The sequence below is a fragment of the Acanthochromis polyacanthus genome, chromosome 8 (genome assembly GCF_021347895.1).
Source record: "Acanthochromis polyacanthus isolate Apoly-LR-REF ecotype Palm Island chromosome 8, KAUST_Apoly_ChrSc, whole genome shotgun sequence".
NCBI lineage: Eukaryota > Metazoa > Chordata > Actinopteri > Pomacentridae > Acanthochromis > Acanthochromis polyacanthus.
In genome coordinates this window covers 13513814-13526472 of record NC_067120.1, presented here as the reverse complement: position 1 = coordinate 13526472, position 12659 = coordinate 13513814, and the positions used below count along the sequence as shown (strand labels likewise).

At 39.9% G+C, this 12659-nt stretch overlaps 1 protein-coding gene across 1 annotated transcript in view; it reads right to left on the bottom strand.

The window, feature by feature from the left end:
• The window catches only part of ano3 (anoctamin 3), a 42551-nt gene extending 32994 nt beyond the window's left edge, over positions 1–9557 (bottom strand). Inside the window, exon 1 of the mRNA XM_051951535.1 lies at positions 9401–9557. Coding sequence (XP_051807495.1) covers positions 9401–9542 — 142 coding nt within the window. The 5' untranslated portion in view covers positions 9543–9557. The remainder of the gene's footprint in view (positions 1–9400) is intronic.
• Positions 9558–12659: the final 3102 nt, after the last annotated feature.

The window sequence follows — 12659 nt, the reverse complement described above, 5'->3', positions numbered from 1 at the left end:
TGCTTTTATGAGGTCCAGCCACTAAAGCTTGGTAAGTACAGGCCATTTTAATCATATTAGTTGTATATAAGCATTTTAGGTGCTGAATATTTTTAACAGCTTTAAAATGGTTTAAATAAGGACAGTGGGTTGCTTTCAGTGTTTGCCAGTACTGGCAACAGATCTGTGAGAGAGCAGGATAAAATGTCCCGAAGCTTCACTTAACGTGTAGTGCTGTCCAAGGTGCTGGGGCAACTGCCACAAAATTGCTGCTTTAAGTGACTTTCTAATAGGCTTTGGACTGTTTGTGTATGAAGTGTGTGGTTTAATAGACTATGCAATTTTAGCTTTTCCACCCTTTAAACAGTTAGCAATATTTGATCACAGTGAATCTCTGATGCAAATCTTAGGGGTCCTTTTCAGAATTACAATAAATAAGCCTATCCTTTTGTGAGTCTTTAAGGTTTAAACCTCCACAGTGTAAAGCTACTGTTGGATTAAGAATTAAAACAAGAAATTTACATCGCCAGAGCCTGTCCTTGAGAATCTGTTGCCCCGCCAGTTACTTTCCTCGGGTGTGGGGACTGCAAGCAGCCTCCCTCTCCAAGCAGTTAGAGCGAGTTTCATCCTCCGCCTGGCAACATATCAAAGAACATATATACGCAGCTGAGTTCACATGGAGTATTAAGAGTGTTATTTAGCAGCCACTGAATATTCAGCTCCCATCTTATGCTACATGTACAATGTTCAAGGTGCACCAGCAATGTCTAATAGGGATTGCTTGAGATAGATTCAGAAAATTTGTGAATTGTCACTTAAACAGTCAAAACATTGCGTGTTCATCTGACAAAATCTAACTCGGATTGGATAACAAATAGAGAGCAAAATATACTCCACATTCACAATCAGAAAAGTGTACTCTAATTTATTTTCTGAGTGTTATAAAGAGGCATTCTAAGGCTACAGCTAAGAACATTGGAAACACAGCTTTAACTACTGCTGCTCTAATACTGTGACCGTAAGTTTGCAGCTTGAACTTCCACCGAGGTAGGCTTTTGTGGAGAAAATGAAGGATAATTTGACTTCCTATTTATAACTGGAATAAAGGGCTGTATTGCCTGAAATGACCCACACTGAGGGGAGTTTTGAAGAAATTATGCATGGTATTTCATCGTTTCAAAATGCCGCCCCAGTGGTATAATGAGGAAAAAACCAACACTGTGAAAGACACTGCACCAATTCTCAGATGGATTGTCTTATTTTGCTCCTCTCAAAACCTTCATATAGTTCACAAATCTTGCCACATGCGGGGGCTTTAAAACGTTCTATATTTCCCTGTCAGCATTTCGGGATGCATTAGTGGAATGATATATGCTAATGTGTGTATGTCATTTGTGATGATAAATTATGGTTAAATCTGATATATATTATGACTATGATGACTGTAGCAAATAGATGCAGTGGACATTTCTCAAAAGCATTATGAGTTTAATATCAAATTAAAAAACTAAGAATCTAATTAAAGTATATAGGAAGATTTTAACCACCAGCCAAGAGCAACATAAATTTAATGTGTGCAGCGCTATAACACGTATTTACCCCCACTGCATTGGACCGATAGTTTATCATTTTTAGCAAAACTTAATCTCAGCGGATTTAATTACCAGATAATAAAAAATAATGACCACATCAGCAGTCTGAAATACCCAACAATTAACTCCACAGACACTGCTATCTGTTATCGTCTGTCTGTCACGTGCAGCTGAGCCAGACAGTCTGACCGTGAACACTCCTCTGAGCAGATGGCACTTTTTCCCCACACTTTGGACGGTTCAGGACCAGATTACACAATCCTGGCACAACCTCTGGGTTGCATCATTTGAGGAGATTAAACATCTTTTCCTCTGTCAGCCCGTATATTACCCTGTTCCGTTCACGTCACACTATCTTCTTATACCCCCTGATTGCTTGTGATTTCTACTACGTCTCAGGATTTTCTGCAAAGCCTCCGGTGCATCCACGCACACACTTCAGGAGGGAATGCCGACCAGCTGCACTGCCTTCAGAACAAAATACCGGGAATAAAGTTCACCGAAGATCATTATAGTTCAACGATGAGTTGACAGGATCTGTGGGTTTTGTAGACATGATTAAATACCTTTGGGCTCCAGCAGAACTTGTGCCTGTATTGTCCTCATAACCTAGCAACAAAACAACCGCTCACTATTTAAAGACTGAAAGTGTTAAAGCTGGTAACTGCCAGACCATACAAACACAGGCGCAGAACAAAAGAGCCTCTGTGTTTTGTCATTTTGTAAACTGCTTGTTGTAATGTCTTTTGTCTTTTTTTGTAAGCTGCACTGCAGACGCGGCGAAGTGGTATTTTGTTCTCACTGTAAACCTGCGTATGGTTGCAGTGAGAATATATTCAACTTACTTAAGCGTTTACCTGTTCAAATCTGATGGGACACATTTCAAACACGATTAACTCATCTTATATAAAGCTAATGTCTGCTTAATATCTTACTCTTAAGGCAAGCTTAGATAAATATTAAACAGATGATAGTAGATATACACTCTCCCCAAACCCAAATCTGTCCTGAAATTAATGTCTGTATCTATAAAACCATCTGCCTGCTTGCATAAGAGGACAGGTGGCCTGCCTCGGACTGTGCAACCAAACCAATGGTTTAAACACACACACGCACGCACACACACACACACACACACACACACACACACACACACACACACACACACACACACACACACACACACACAGTAGAAAACTGCAACAGAGGACAGTCTCAGTCCTGCACAAACCATCCATCCACAAACAGGAACACACAAACATCAAAGTCATTCTTTTGGGCTACTGAGCACTACTGGGCTTAAAAAATTCTATTTCTGGAAGGAAGATGAGCCGGATATTGCCTGATAAACAATACTGATTCTTTACAAACAAAAGTGCAGAATATTGAATGAACAAATGAACCAAGCTTAGCTAAATATAAGTAAGAAGCAGGTTACAATCAAATCTTTATATGCCTAAAGCAAAAACTATCTACAGAAAGAGTGTTCAGTAGAAGGTAAGATGAGGTTCAGCGTTCACCAACATGCTGCTGATGAATCTGAGTCTACAATCCATGTGCCAAAGCACATTTAAAATTCACTCAAATCTTGGGAAGCATTATCAGATGGTACTGAGTCATCTTGGTTTTGAAGTCCAAATATCAAATATAGCTCTTTTATTTTTTCATCAACTGAGCAATGTAATATTTCAAGGCAAGAAGAAAAACCCCTCATGCTATGTTTAATTTCAAAATTCAGCCTAAAATGTTCTTTCACCTACAGCTCTGCAGGGCTTCTCGGGAAAAACTTGGAGAAACATTCAACTCCTCTATTAACTACCTAATATTGGTGTCCAGTTGATTTTGCCGTCAGTTTTCCGATTGTTCTGATTACCTACACAGTGATAATGACTTGGCTCAACAAAGCTTTTCACCTCAAACACAAACCTCTATTCAGCTTTCAGCAAGCATTTTCAGCACGAAGCCTCTTAATGCTCTCATATGGTGTCGCTGGCTGTGTTTGAGGAAGTGCAGTGTAATTTCTGAATACTGCTATAGCAGGACTTTGTGAGCCAAAATTCACCCCTTTTGCCTTCACTTTAATGGTGCACTTAGCAGTCACTGAAAAATTGAGTGGGCCCTCCGGCCTATAGTCAGCCTTTAACATAAATCTGATATCATCTTATGCTACGCTTTTCCTGTTCACTGAACTGAAGTTAGAAAGCGGTTTATTCTGAGCTGTAAGATGTTAGAAGCCAAGATTTTCTGTGAAACAGCAATACAGAAGGAAATAATTACTGGATGGAACACAATTCATATGATAAAACAAAATTTGTTAATATAATAACAGATATTTCTATGATAATGAAAATTAAAAACACTCTCAGCGTGGGATCTTATGGTATGGTCCATATTGTGCGCGTCAATTGTGGTAGAAGATTAAGTGTGAGGAATAAAAGCATTTCTTGTCCACTTTTGTGTCCACAATCAAAGAGAAGTGAGCAAAGCAGATAAGCTAACAGCCTCTTCAGCAGGGCTTCACTCAGTCATGAGATTTGGAGCTGCTCAGCTCAGCATCCTCTCATCAGAAGCCAGGGGATAGACCTCTTCTGGTATACGATCACAAAGAAGTAGCTGCTCCTCATTTATGAGCCTCAGTCAGCATGAAAAACAAGTGTTGTCTTCACCATTATTCTATATTTAGACGGCCAGAAACACAAGGTGTTAAAATAAGCATTATTTGGTAACACTTTACCAGAAGATACTGCCTTTTGTACTGTCATAACCATAACACTAACAAGGATAACATAGACTCCTCTTAACCAGGCTCAACTATTAAAGTAGAAGAAACCTTTTAGCTTCATGTGTTAACATTACAATAAACAGGTAGGTCTGACAATGGCTGTCACGAGACCAGAATGATTATGTGGTAAACCTCAACTACAGCGGTACAGTTGGGCCCAAACCTTTTCTTGCCTGTGACTCACATTTACTATCACAGAAAAGATGAGTTGATTTGACTAAATACTTTCATGACTGCACGAAATGCCAAAATCAGCACACCAACATGCTCACAATGACAATTACAGCAGGCTGTAATGTAGGTATTATGATTACTTTATCCACTATCCTAATGTATCATATTAATATGATGATGTTTAAAGTACCAGTAGACATAAAGAGCAGCTGAAGCTGAAGGGAATGCCATTACATTTGCAAGTTATAAAGTGAACAAAGAAGGATTACACAAGGCTGAAAGACACGTGTTGAAAGTTTGAAAGAAATCAGCATTTTTCTTGATTAAAAAAAATAGAAAGAGATAAAAAAAAGGGACATTGCAGTGTTACAGCAGCAATTTACACAAAACAAACATAAAGACATTATTATACTAGATTTAAAAAATGCCAAAGGATAAAGAAAAAGTGCAAATGAAAGTTGAATTTGTCCTCAGAAGACGAATCTAAAAAGACATCTCAAACAATGTCAGCTTTGCATTAAAAATGAAACAACTGATGTTTAATGACAACTGTCATAAGCATTATATAAAGTCTGCTTCATGCGTCGTGACTGAGATTGTATCATGTCAGTCTCATGCATCCGTCTTCAAATTAAGCAGCACTCAATAATTGCCTGTGAGCATCCCTACTTGCGGTTTAAGATCAATACTGGCCCAGCACTGTAATCCAGCTGCTTTATGAAGTGCTGGTATTTGGTATTTACTTCGAGATCTGATCAAATGTGCGCCAGTGTGTGAAGATCAAGTCTTTTCCTTTAACAGCACCATTTGTTGTGTGAAAATATTGTCTGTCCAAAATGCAAATGAGCCCAACACACCAACATGAACTGCAGCGTGATGTCTCATATTGCTCTTTCAATAACTTGCTGAGCGGAAACGTATTTTCTATTTGACTGCATGATGGGAACTTTTTAACAGCCTCAAATCATTTTTATGACGGTCAGAAGCTCAAAGGCTGAGCGCATCTATTCCTGACAGGTTGCAGGGTGCAAAGAAGCTACTTCACCTTCAGCACAAACTATTCAGCATGCATCTAAGCAGATTTGCGTGGAACAGTTTGTATCTTTGCTCAAAGCAGAAGACCAACATAATATTGACACAGATTATAGCCTACTTGTACGGCTCTTTGGGTATATCCCTGAAAGCTCATTCGTGGGCGTAAATGCAGTTCAAATCACTGCAAGTTCAAACACTACTTTAAAAATGTTTTCAGCTTCTGCATTGCTTGAATGGAGAGGAAAGATCGTGTCTTCTCTGTGCACCATTAACCTTACACTTTATTATAACAAATGCGGTTTAAACAGGCTGTGATGTTTTAACATTTCAACAATTTCTGATAGATTTTGTTGATATGAGAGGTGTTATTTTAACTGAACAACTTTAACTGGTTCACAACAATAAAACAGCCAGTGCGATATAAAGTAGCGGGATAAATATCAAAGCGCACAAGGTTAAGAACAAGCTCCATCCCAGCAGAAGGAGGCTGCAACTCTGCGTCACACTCACAGCAAGTACACAGATCTTCACCTCCGAGCAGCTTTCCACACGCAAACTATTTCGCAAGACACGAAAAGTGGCCGGATCCGAAAGAAATCACGGCGAAATTTCCACGTCAGCCACCAACCTTTCTGCTGCTTGAAGGACTGGATGGAGCCCGAGTGGTGCACCATGGCGACGTTCACTTGGATCCCAGTTCCCGTTAATTAAAATCCGTTTATCGAGAGGCAAGATCGCAGTTGTGTACATGAGGAGCTGCGGTGGGCTTGTGCAGGTGTTCCCTCATCTGCCATCCTGCCACACGATCACACGGCCGATGCGCAAAGCCCAGCAACACCTGTCTCAGCTCCGCATGCGCTCCCCCCCCCCCCCAACCCAACCATCACCATCCACGGCTGTTGTCATGGTGACGGGCGGGAGGGGAGGTCCTGAGATGGACACGTCCTCCTCCCTCCTGATTTACCGAGTCCAAATAAGCTGCGGGAAATTACCGGAGGGCAGCACGTCTCAGAATGGACCGACAAGGACAAGTATCGACCGTGTCGTCAATCAGCGCCGTCCTGAAAGATGCCAGCACCTCACCGGGATCTCTGAGCGGGAACCAAAAGTGCAGCTTGGTGCCAAAAATATCATGCAGAGGCTCCAAAACAAATATGCAACAGCAGCTTCAGTGAGGATAGAATTTTTTATTTTATTTTATTTTTTAACTTTTGTTTCATTTAAAGCCACTAAAACACCTTCTGAGTATTATAAAGGATCACTCAACTATTCCAAAATAAAAAATAAAAAAGCAATTTTAGATGTTTATGGCTCTGTAAATCCTTGGCCATCACGTGATCTTTAACAACAAACACAAACAACATGTTAAGCAACAGCCAGAATGAGGCCAAACTTGAATTATTCCCCCAAAAAACAAAACTAATAACAAATAACTTGAGTCTAAAACATCAATAAATAGAATATAGTCCCTGTGACTTTGCTTCTGGAAGGAAGCATTTTCCTAGGCAGGCATTTAATACTGTGGGGCTGAGAGGAAAAACTCCAAATAATCAATACTACCACTCACTACTACAGGGCTCACTGCTGCTGTGGTGGCCGGGGATCCCTTGTTCCACAGTAAATGTTATATCGGTCACGGAAACTGAAGCTGAGAACAGTGTTAAAATGGCTGCAGTGTTTTGTTTTGTTTTTAAATTTCATGATGTTAATGCTGGCTCTGCTGCACAAATGGAATTCAACGAAAATGGCAAAGAAACTGTATCTTGAAGATGTATAACATTTGAGGCAACAGAATGCAAAACACACCGTAGATTCAATTTCACTGAAAATTATTCAGTTTTTTCTTCACTGCTCTGTCTCCCCTTTTTGTTTCATTTGCCTGTTTTAAATGTTTAGTTTCTTTTTTAGTTTATTTATGGCGATGACTCTCAGTGCTTGTCATGACCTGTATATTTTACTGTTGTTTTTGACAGCTTGTTTCATTTGTATGGGACAAAAGGATGCATATTAGTATTAAACACACACAAGCAATTTATGAGACAGAAAGCCTTGCATCTTTTCTCTTAGGTCTTAAGTCGCACAGTATTAACTGAACAGAGATCTTATCGAGGATTATCTGCAAGGTCACTGCTCTTACTTCAATGTCAACCACACACAGAGTTACAGCAGCACAACTCCAATCATGGATCAGAAAGCCATGAGAATGAAACCTCTCTCTTGAGTAGCTCATGTTATTTCTATATAAGCAGTCGCTGAGCTGACTTCTGTGATCTGGTCACTCGTCGCCACAGTCACAACAACACAGTTTGCAATTTGGTCTGCGGCCCCAGATTTGTATATCAGTCGCTGTCTGTGCGGGTATTCTGAGCAGTCTGGCATCTGTCATAGATGCAAATACCATCTGCTTTCTTGCAGCACAGCACGCCTCTACCCCTCCCACTGTTCTGATGTTTATAGAGGACTGGTATCAGGGCTGTGAGTGCCAACCCCTATATTGTGTCCTCAAACTACCAAGCAAATGCATCTCTTCCACTCAGGTGATTAATAAATAAATAAGCAGCTCTTATACGGTCAGTCCCATTTAAAATTGTACCTTCTCCATGTCTGCCTGTGAGTTTAGAGATGTAGGTCAGATGACAGCACTGCAAAGGAAGGGAGGTTTTAAACAAATAAAATACTGCCACCCTGTGGAACAAGTGACTAACTAGGCTGTCAGCATTCAGCCCGAAGAACCACAGCTGGTTTGGCATCATCTACCTCATCCCATGCATGTAAATTTACAGTCACGATCAGATTCACATGCTGAATGATACTCTCGGAACCTTCAAACAAAGCAACGTGCCGTCACGTCATCTTCAAGCTAAAAGCCAAACAACAATTTCCACAAATAAAACCTATCAAATCCCAAAAATCTGTGCAACAAGATGCATTTCAGTCAGCAAACAGGATTTCCAGCAATCAGCAACAGCAGCTTTGCAATTTAAAACAACAACCAAACATTCCAATCAAAGAAAAGGTCACAATCAAGTGTAGAGATATTTAATCATAATCAAATCTCTTGTAGCATAAACACATTCAGTGTTTGTGATTTGTTCAAAGAACCAAAGAGCTTGCCTGAGGGGCTCTTGAATGACAAAAAGCTCTGACATCAACGCATTAAACTAAATTACCGCTGATGGCTTGCCGTAGCGCTGAGCAGTCGAGGGAGCTGCTGATGAAGTCAGTTTAGAAGTTCAAGTGAGGGTCTAAAATGTTCCTCTTCAAGCTGAGGTCAAGCAGCCAATCATCAATGTGTTACTGATCAACAAATAACGGTTTTCATTATTCATTAGCGCACTAAGTATGCTTTTAATAATTTATTGATAAAAAAGTTACATGATGAATAATGTAAACAGTAACACAGTGCCCATCATAATGTGTCATAATCAGAGCTAAAGTATCCAGATTGTTGTCTTGCAGTGAATCCTCACAAGCTGTAACAAGAAAATGTATTTTGAAAGAGTTAATTTTCTATTTTACTGACCATCGAATTGATTGATCAATTGACTGTTTTAGCTCTACTTGAGGATAGTGGATGTCCAGTGGCCTTAATGTAATGCTTCAGCTGTACTAAATGGTCAACAGTTTTATTGTGACTCTCAATAGAAAAACCTGCAAGTCATCCACTGGGTGAGACAAATCCATATTTATTAAGGAGGCAGCTTCAATTTTCAGCATGAGCCTACTATTTTATATACACTTTAGATGTGGAGTGATGTGCTAAACAAACACGGGCCGAGCTCAGACGGGTGATATACTCGTAAAAATATGAATTCCCAACAACTGCTGGCAAACTCACCAGAGTGCGGGTCGGTCTCTGTCTCGGTGCCTCCCGAGTGGGAACTGTTGGCAAGTGAAGAGCTCCAGGACACTGAGTGGCTGATGTTGGGATTGACAGGAGAGCATCTGGAGGCCTGATCCTCCAGCAAGGGAAGGAACATACAATTGTTCTGATGACATGATCCTGCAAAACACACATACATAAACTTAGAAAAGATTGCAAACAGTGATCAGAATGTTTTCGTGTTAAAGTTTTTGTGTTTTTTACTGGTTCTGTGACCTTATTCAAACCATCACACCTGTTGTGGAATTTAGCACTAGGAAAATGTAGCTTGTATGTTGGTGACCACAGCAGTCCTGCTCTCTATGTATCCCTCTAATGTTACAGCACTCATACATTTTTAACACGTCTCTAAAACTCCTTTTTGCACTCTGATACTTGACACTAATGAGGAACAATAAAGGTGCTTTCCAAAACCAACTGTGTAACAGTTAAACCTCCAGAAATGTCAAGACACTTAATACCAACACACATGATATGCTCAGAGATGGTTAACTCTGATTTCTCATAGAAATATTTGTTGAAATTGCAGCTGTGTAAACCAGAGCAAAATGTCAACAGAGTTTTATTTTTTATCAGCGAGATAATTGGCACACTGCTGGCTGAATATCAGTACTTGCTGCAAATTTGAAGGGTAACACCATTATGCAATGTTGCCCTTTTCGTATTAGAATTAATGTGGATGTTGAGAACTATATTAATGGGTTGGTCATTCTTGAACATGAACCATATGTGAAAAATTTTCAACAGTGTTTATAATAAGCATTAGCTCCTCTGACATTTAGAATGAAGAATAATGAGCGCAATAACAAGAAAATGTCTTAAGGTACGTTACACTTTCAAATATTTTACTCATTTGGCAAACAGTCAGAGGCTTATGATGCAGTAATTGCCTTTTTACGCAATACAGAGGACCCCATTCTTAAGCCTAAACAGGTCTCTGCCAAGGTTGACCAAGTTAGCATATAATAATGCACTGTAATTTATTTAAGATAGAAAGATTCCATCTAAAATCTGCTATTTGTATTCAGTGTGTGCTTATGTGTGCTCCCTGTCTCATGTGTGCATTCAGCCTTATTAAGACCAACAGAAAGAGCCACAGGGCTACACTCTGAGTCCAAACACCATGACTCACCAACGGTTTCCTCTCAGAAATGACTCTCCACAGGTACAACAGCGACATCTCCCTTCAGCATCTCTCCACGACGGAGCCCACAAAAAAAGTAAACTTGGCAGCCGGACATGGTGAATACTGAATGCCAGTGATGTCAAGTTTTAAATCCGCTCAGTTTGTTTTAGTTTTACTGACACATGCACAATATCAGCCATTAAAGAGATCATTACCCTTGAAGGGATGGAAGAAACTGCTACATGTAAGCTCTGGGCAACTGGTCAGAAAAAAAAACACATGGCCTAAAATGTGCTTGTGTCCATTAATGCCGTGGAGGCTAAGTGCAGCAATCTAGTGTCCTGAATGTTTCAAAACTATACAGGCATTAGGTAAATCGATTGATGAGCAGATACTTCCTGCATGAACTTCCTGGCACATTGATTATTTATTTAAACAAATACATTTCAAAGCTCCATGTCTCTAAGGTCCTCCCTCCAACGGCTGTAAATCTACGATGAGATGTCGAGGAAAGTGTGACTCCATTAACCATGCAAAAGTAGAATTCATTCAGCGTCACAGCCAGACTGTCTGGGAGACACTATTAGCATGACTAAATTACTACCTAGCAACAAATATCACAAACACATACTGGACTTTGAATAAGCTTAGTTGATTGCATGATATAATCGATGCACGTGCAGAATCATTTCGCCACTGCTGATAATATAAATGGAATCTAGTTTGAGTGCAGCAGATGTACATCCTTCCCAGCTGTTAATTAAATAAAAAGGGCGTAAGTGTTTATCACCTTAATAAGTCTAAGCTAAAGGGGGTGCATATCCAGGGTAGAGGCATTTATATTGCAGTATTTCCGTTATATGATGGCTACTTCAAGCTGACATATCTGCTTTACATCTCCTAAACAGTTTACGTTACTCAGCACAGATCACTTAGGGCCACATAAATGTTTCTGTGAAGTCATAGCACTCCTGCTCCTATCTAATCCAGTGCGTGCAGGCAAAACACTGGGCTACTTCAGATGAAAACTGCATTAGGAAGCAGCTATTAGACCCTGGAAACACTACTTTGAATGGTGCCATGGTTGCAAAACACTCAAAAAAATCCCCCCTGTCAAATAAAAGTAGAGAAAAAGAATTCATTTCCCCAGCAGATCAGATTCACCTCGAACTGTCAGGTCCTCCAGATGTATACTTTCTATTTAGCATAAAAGTTCCAATACAACGTCACCAGTCAACACAGCTCAGCTTTCTTTTAGAGTACTAATCAATGCTCGTAAAGCAAGGAGTGATAATAATTTGCAGTTTCTCTCGTAACGTATAAAGCAAACTCTAAATCATATCTCTGAGAAAAGTTTCTCAAGGAGCAAGATACAAACCTGCTTCAAGGGCTTGATGATTTGTGAACACATCCTGCTGCTTCCTTTAGAGCCACCCCATCATGATTTGCCCCCATGCCCCTGTCAGTGACTCTTGTACACTCCTGAGCATTATTCACATGGAAGAAAACACTGTCCTATTAGCTGTCAAGAAACAGCCACAATATTTACCATTTTCAATTGTGCATGAGGCAGTGATGATGATTTAGAGCAGCTATTAAAAGCCACAGCATTCATGCATTAGTTACCTCATTAAACTGAATGATGCCGGACATGTTTGCTGGATTTCCCTAGAAAACAGTCACGCTCTCCCTTCTCCAGTCTGTGGTTGTTTCACGACAACAATACAGTGAGCTTTTCTGAGTGCCATGCTAACATGTCATTGAGAAAATTAATGTGCACACCCGAGAGGCCCATAAAGTACCCTATGTAATAAAAATTCTAATTAAATGTACAGGCATGACCACTTAATCTGTTCCTCATTTACAGAAAATTCTGTGAAAGAAGTATAGTTTTGCGCCCTTCATAGAAAACTATTACTGGCTAATGTGGCTTCACTAACTCGCCTGTTCATTCATGCATTCAGTATCACACTTCATTAATTAATCAATCCAGACGGCTCAGTTTTCATCTAGCAGATTAACAATATGGTTCGTACATACTGAAGTTGTCTGCACTCATTAGCTATGCATTTTACGGTATTTTCAGAT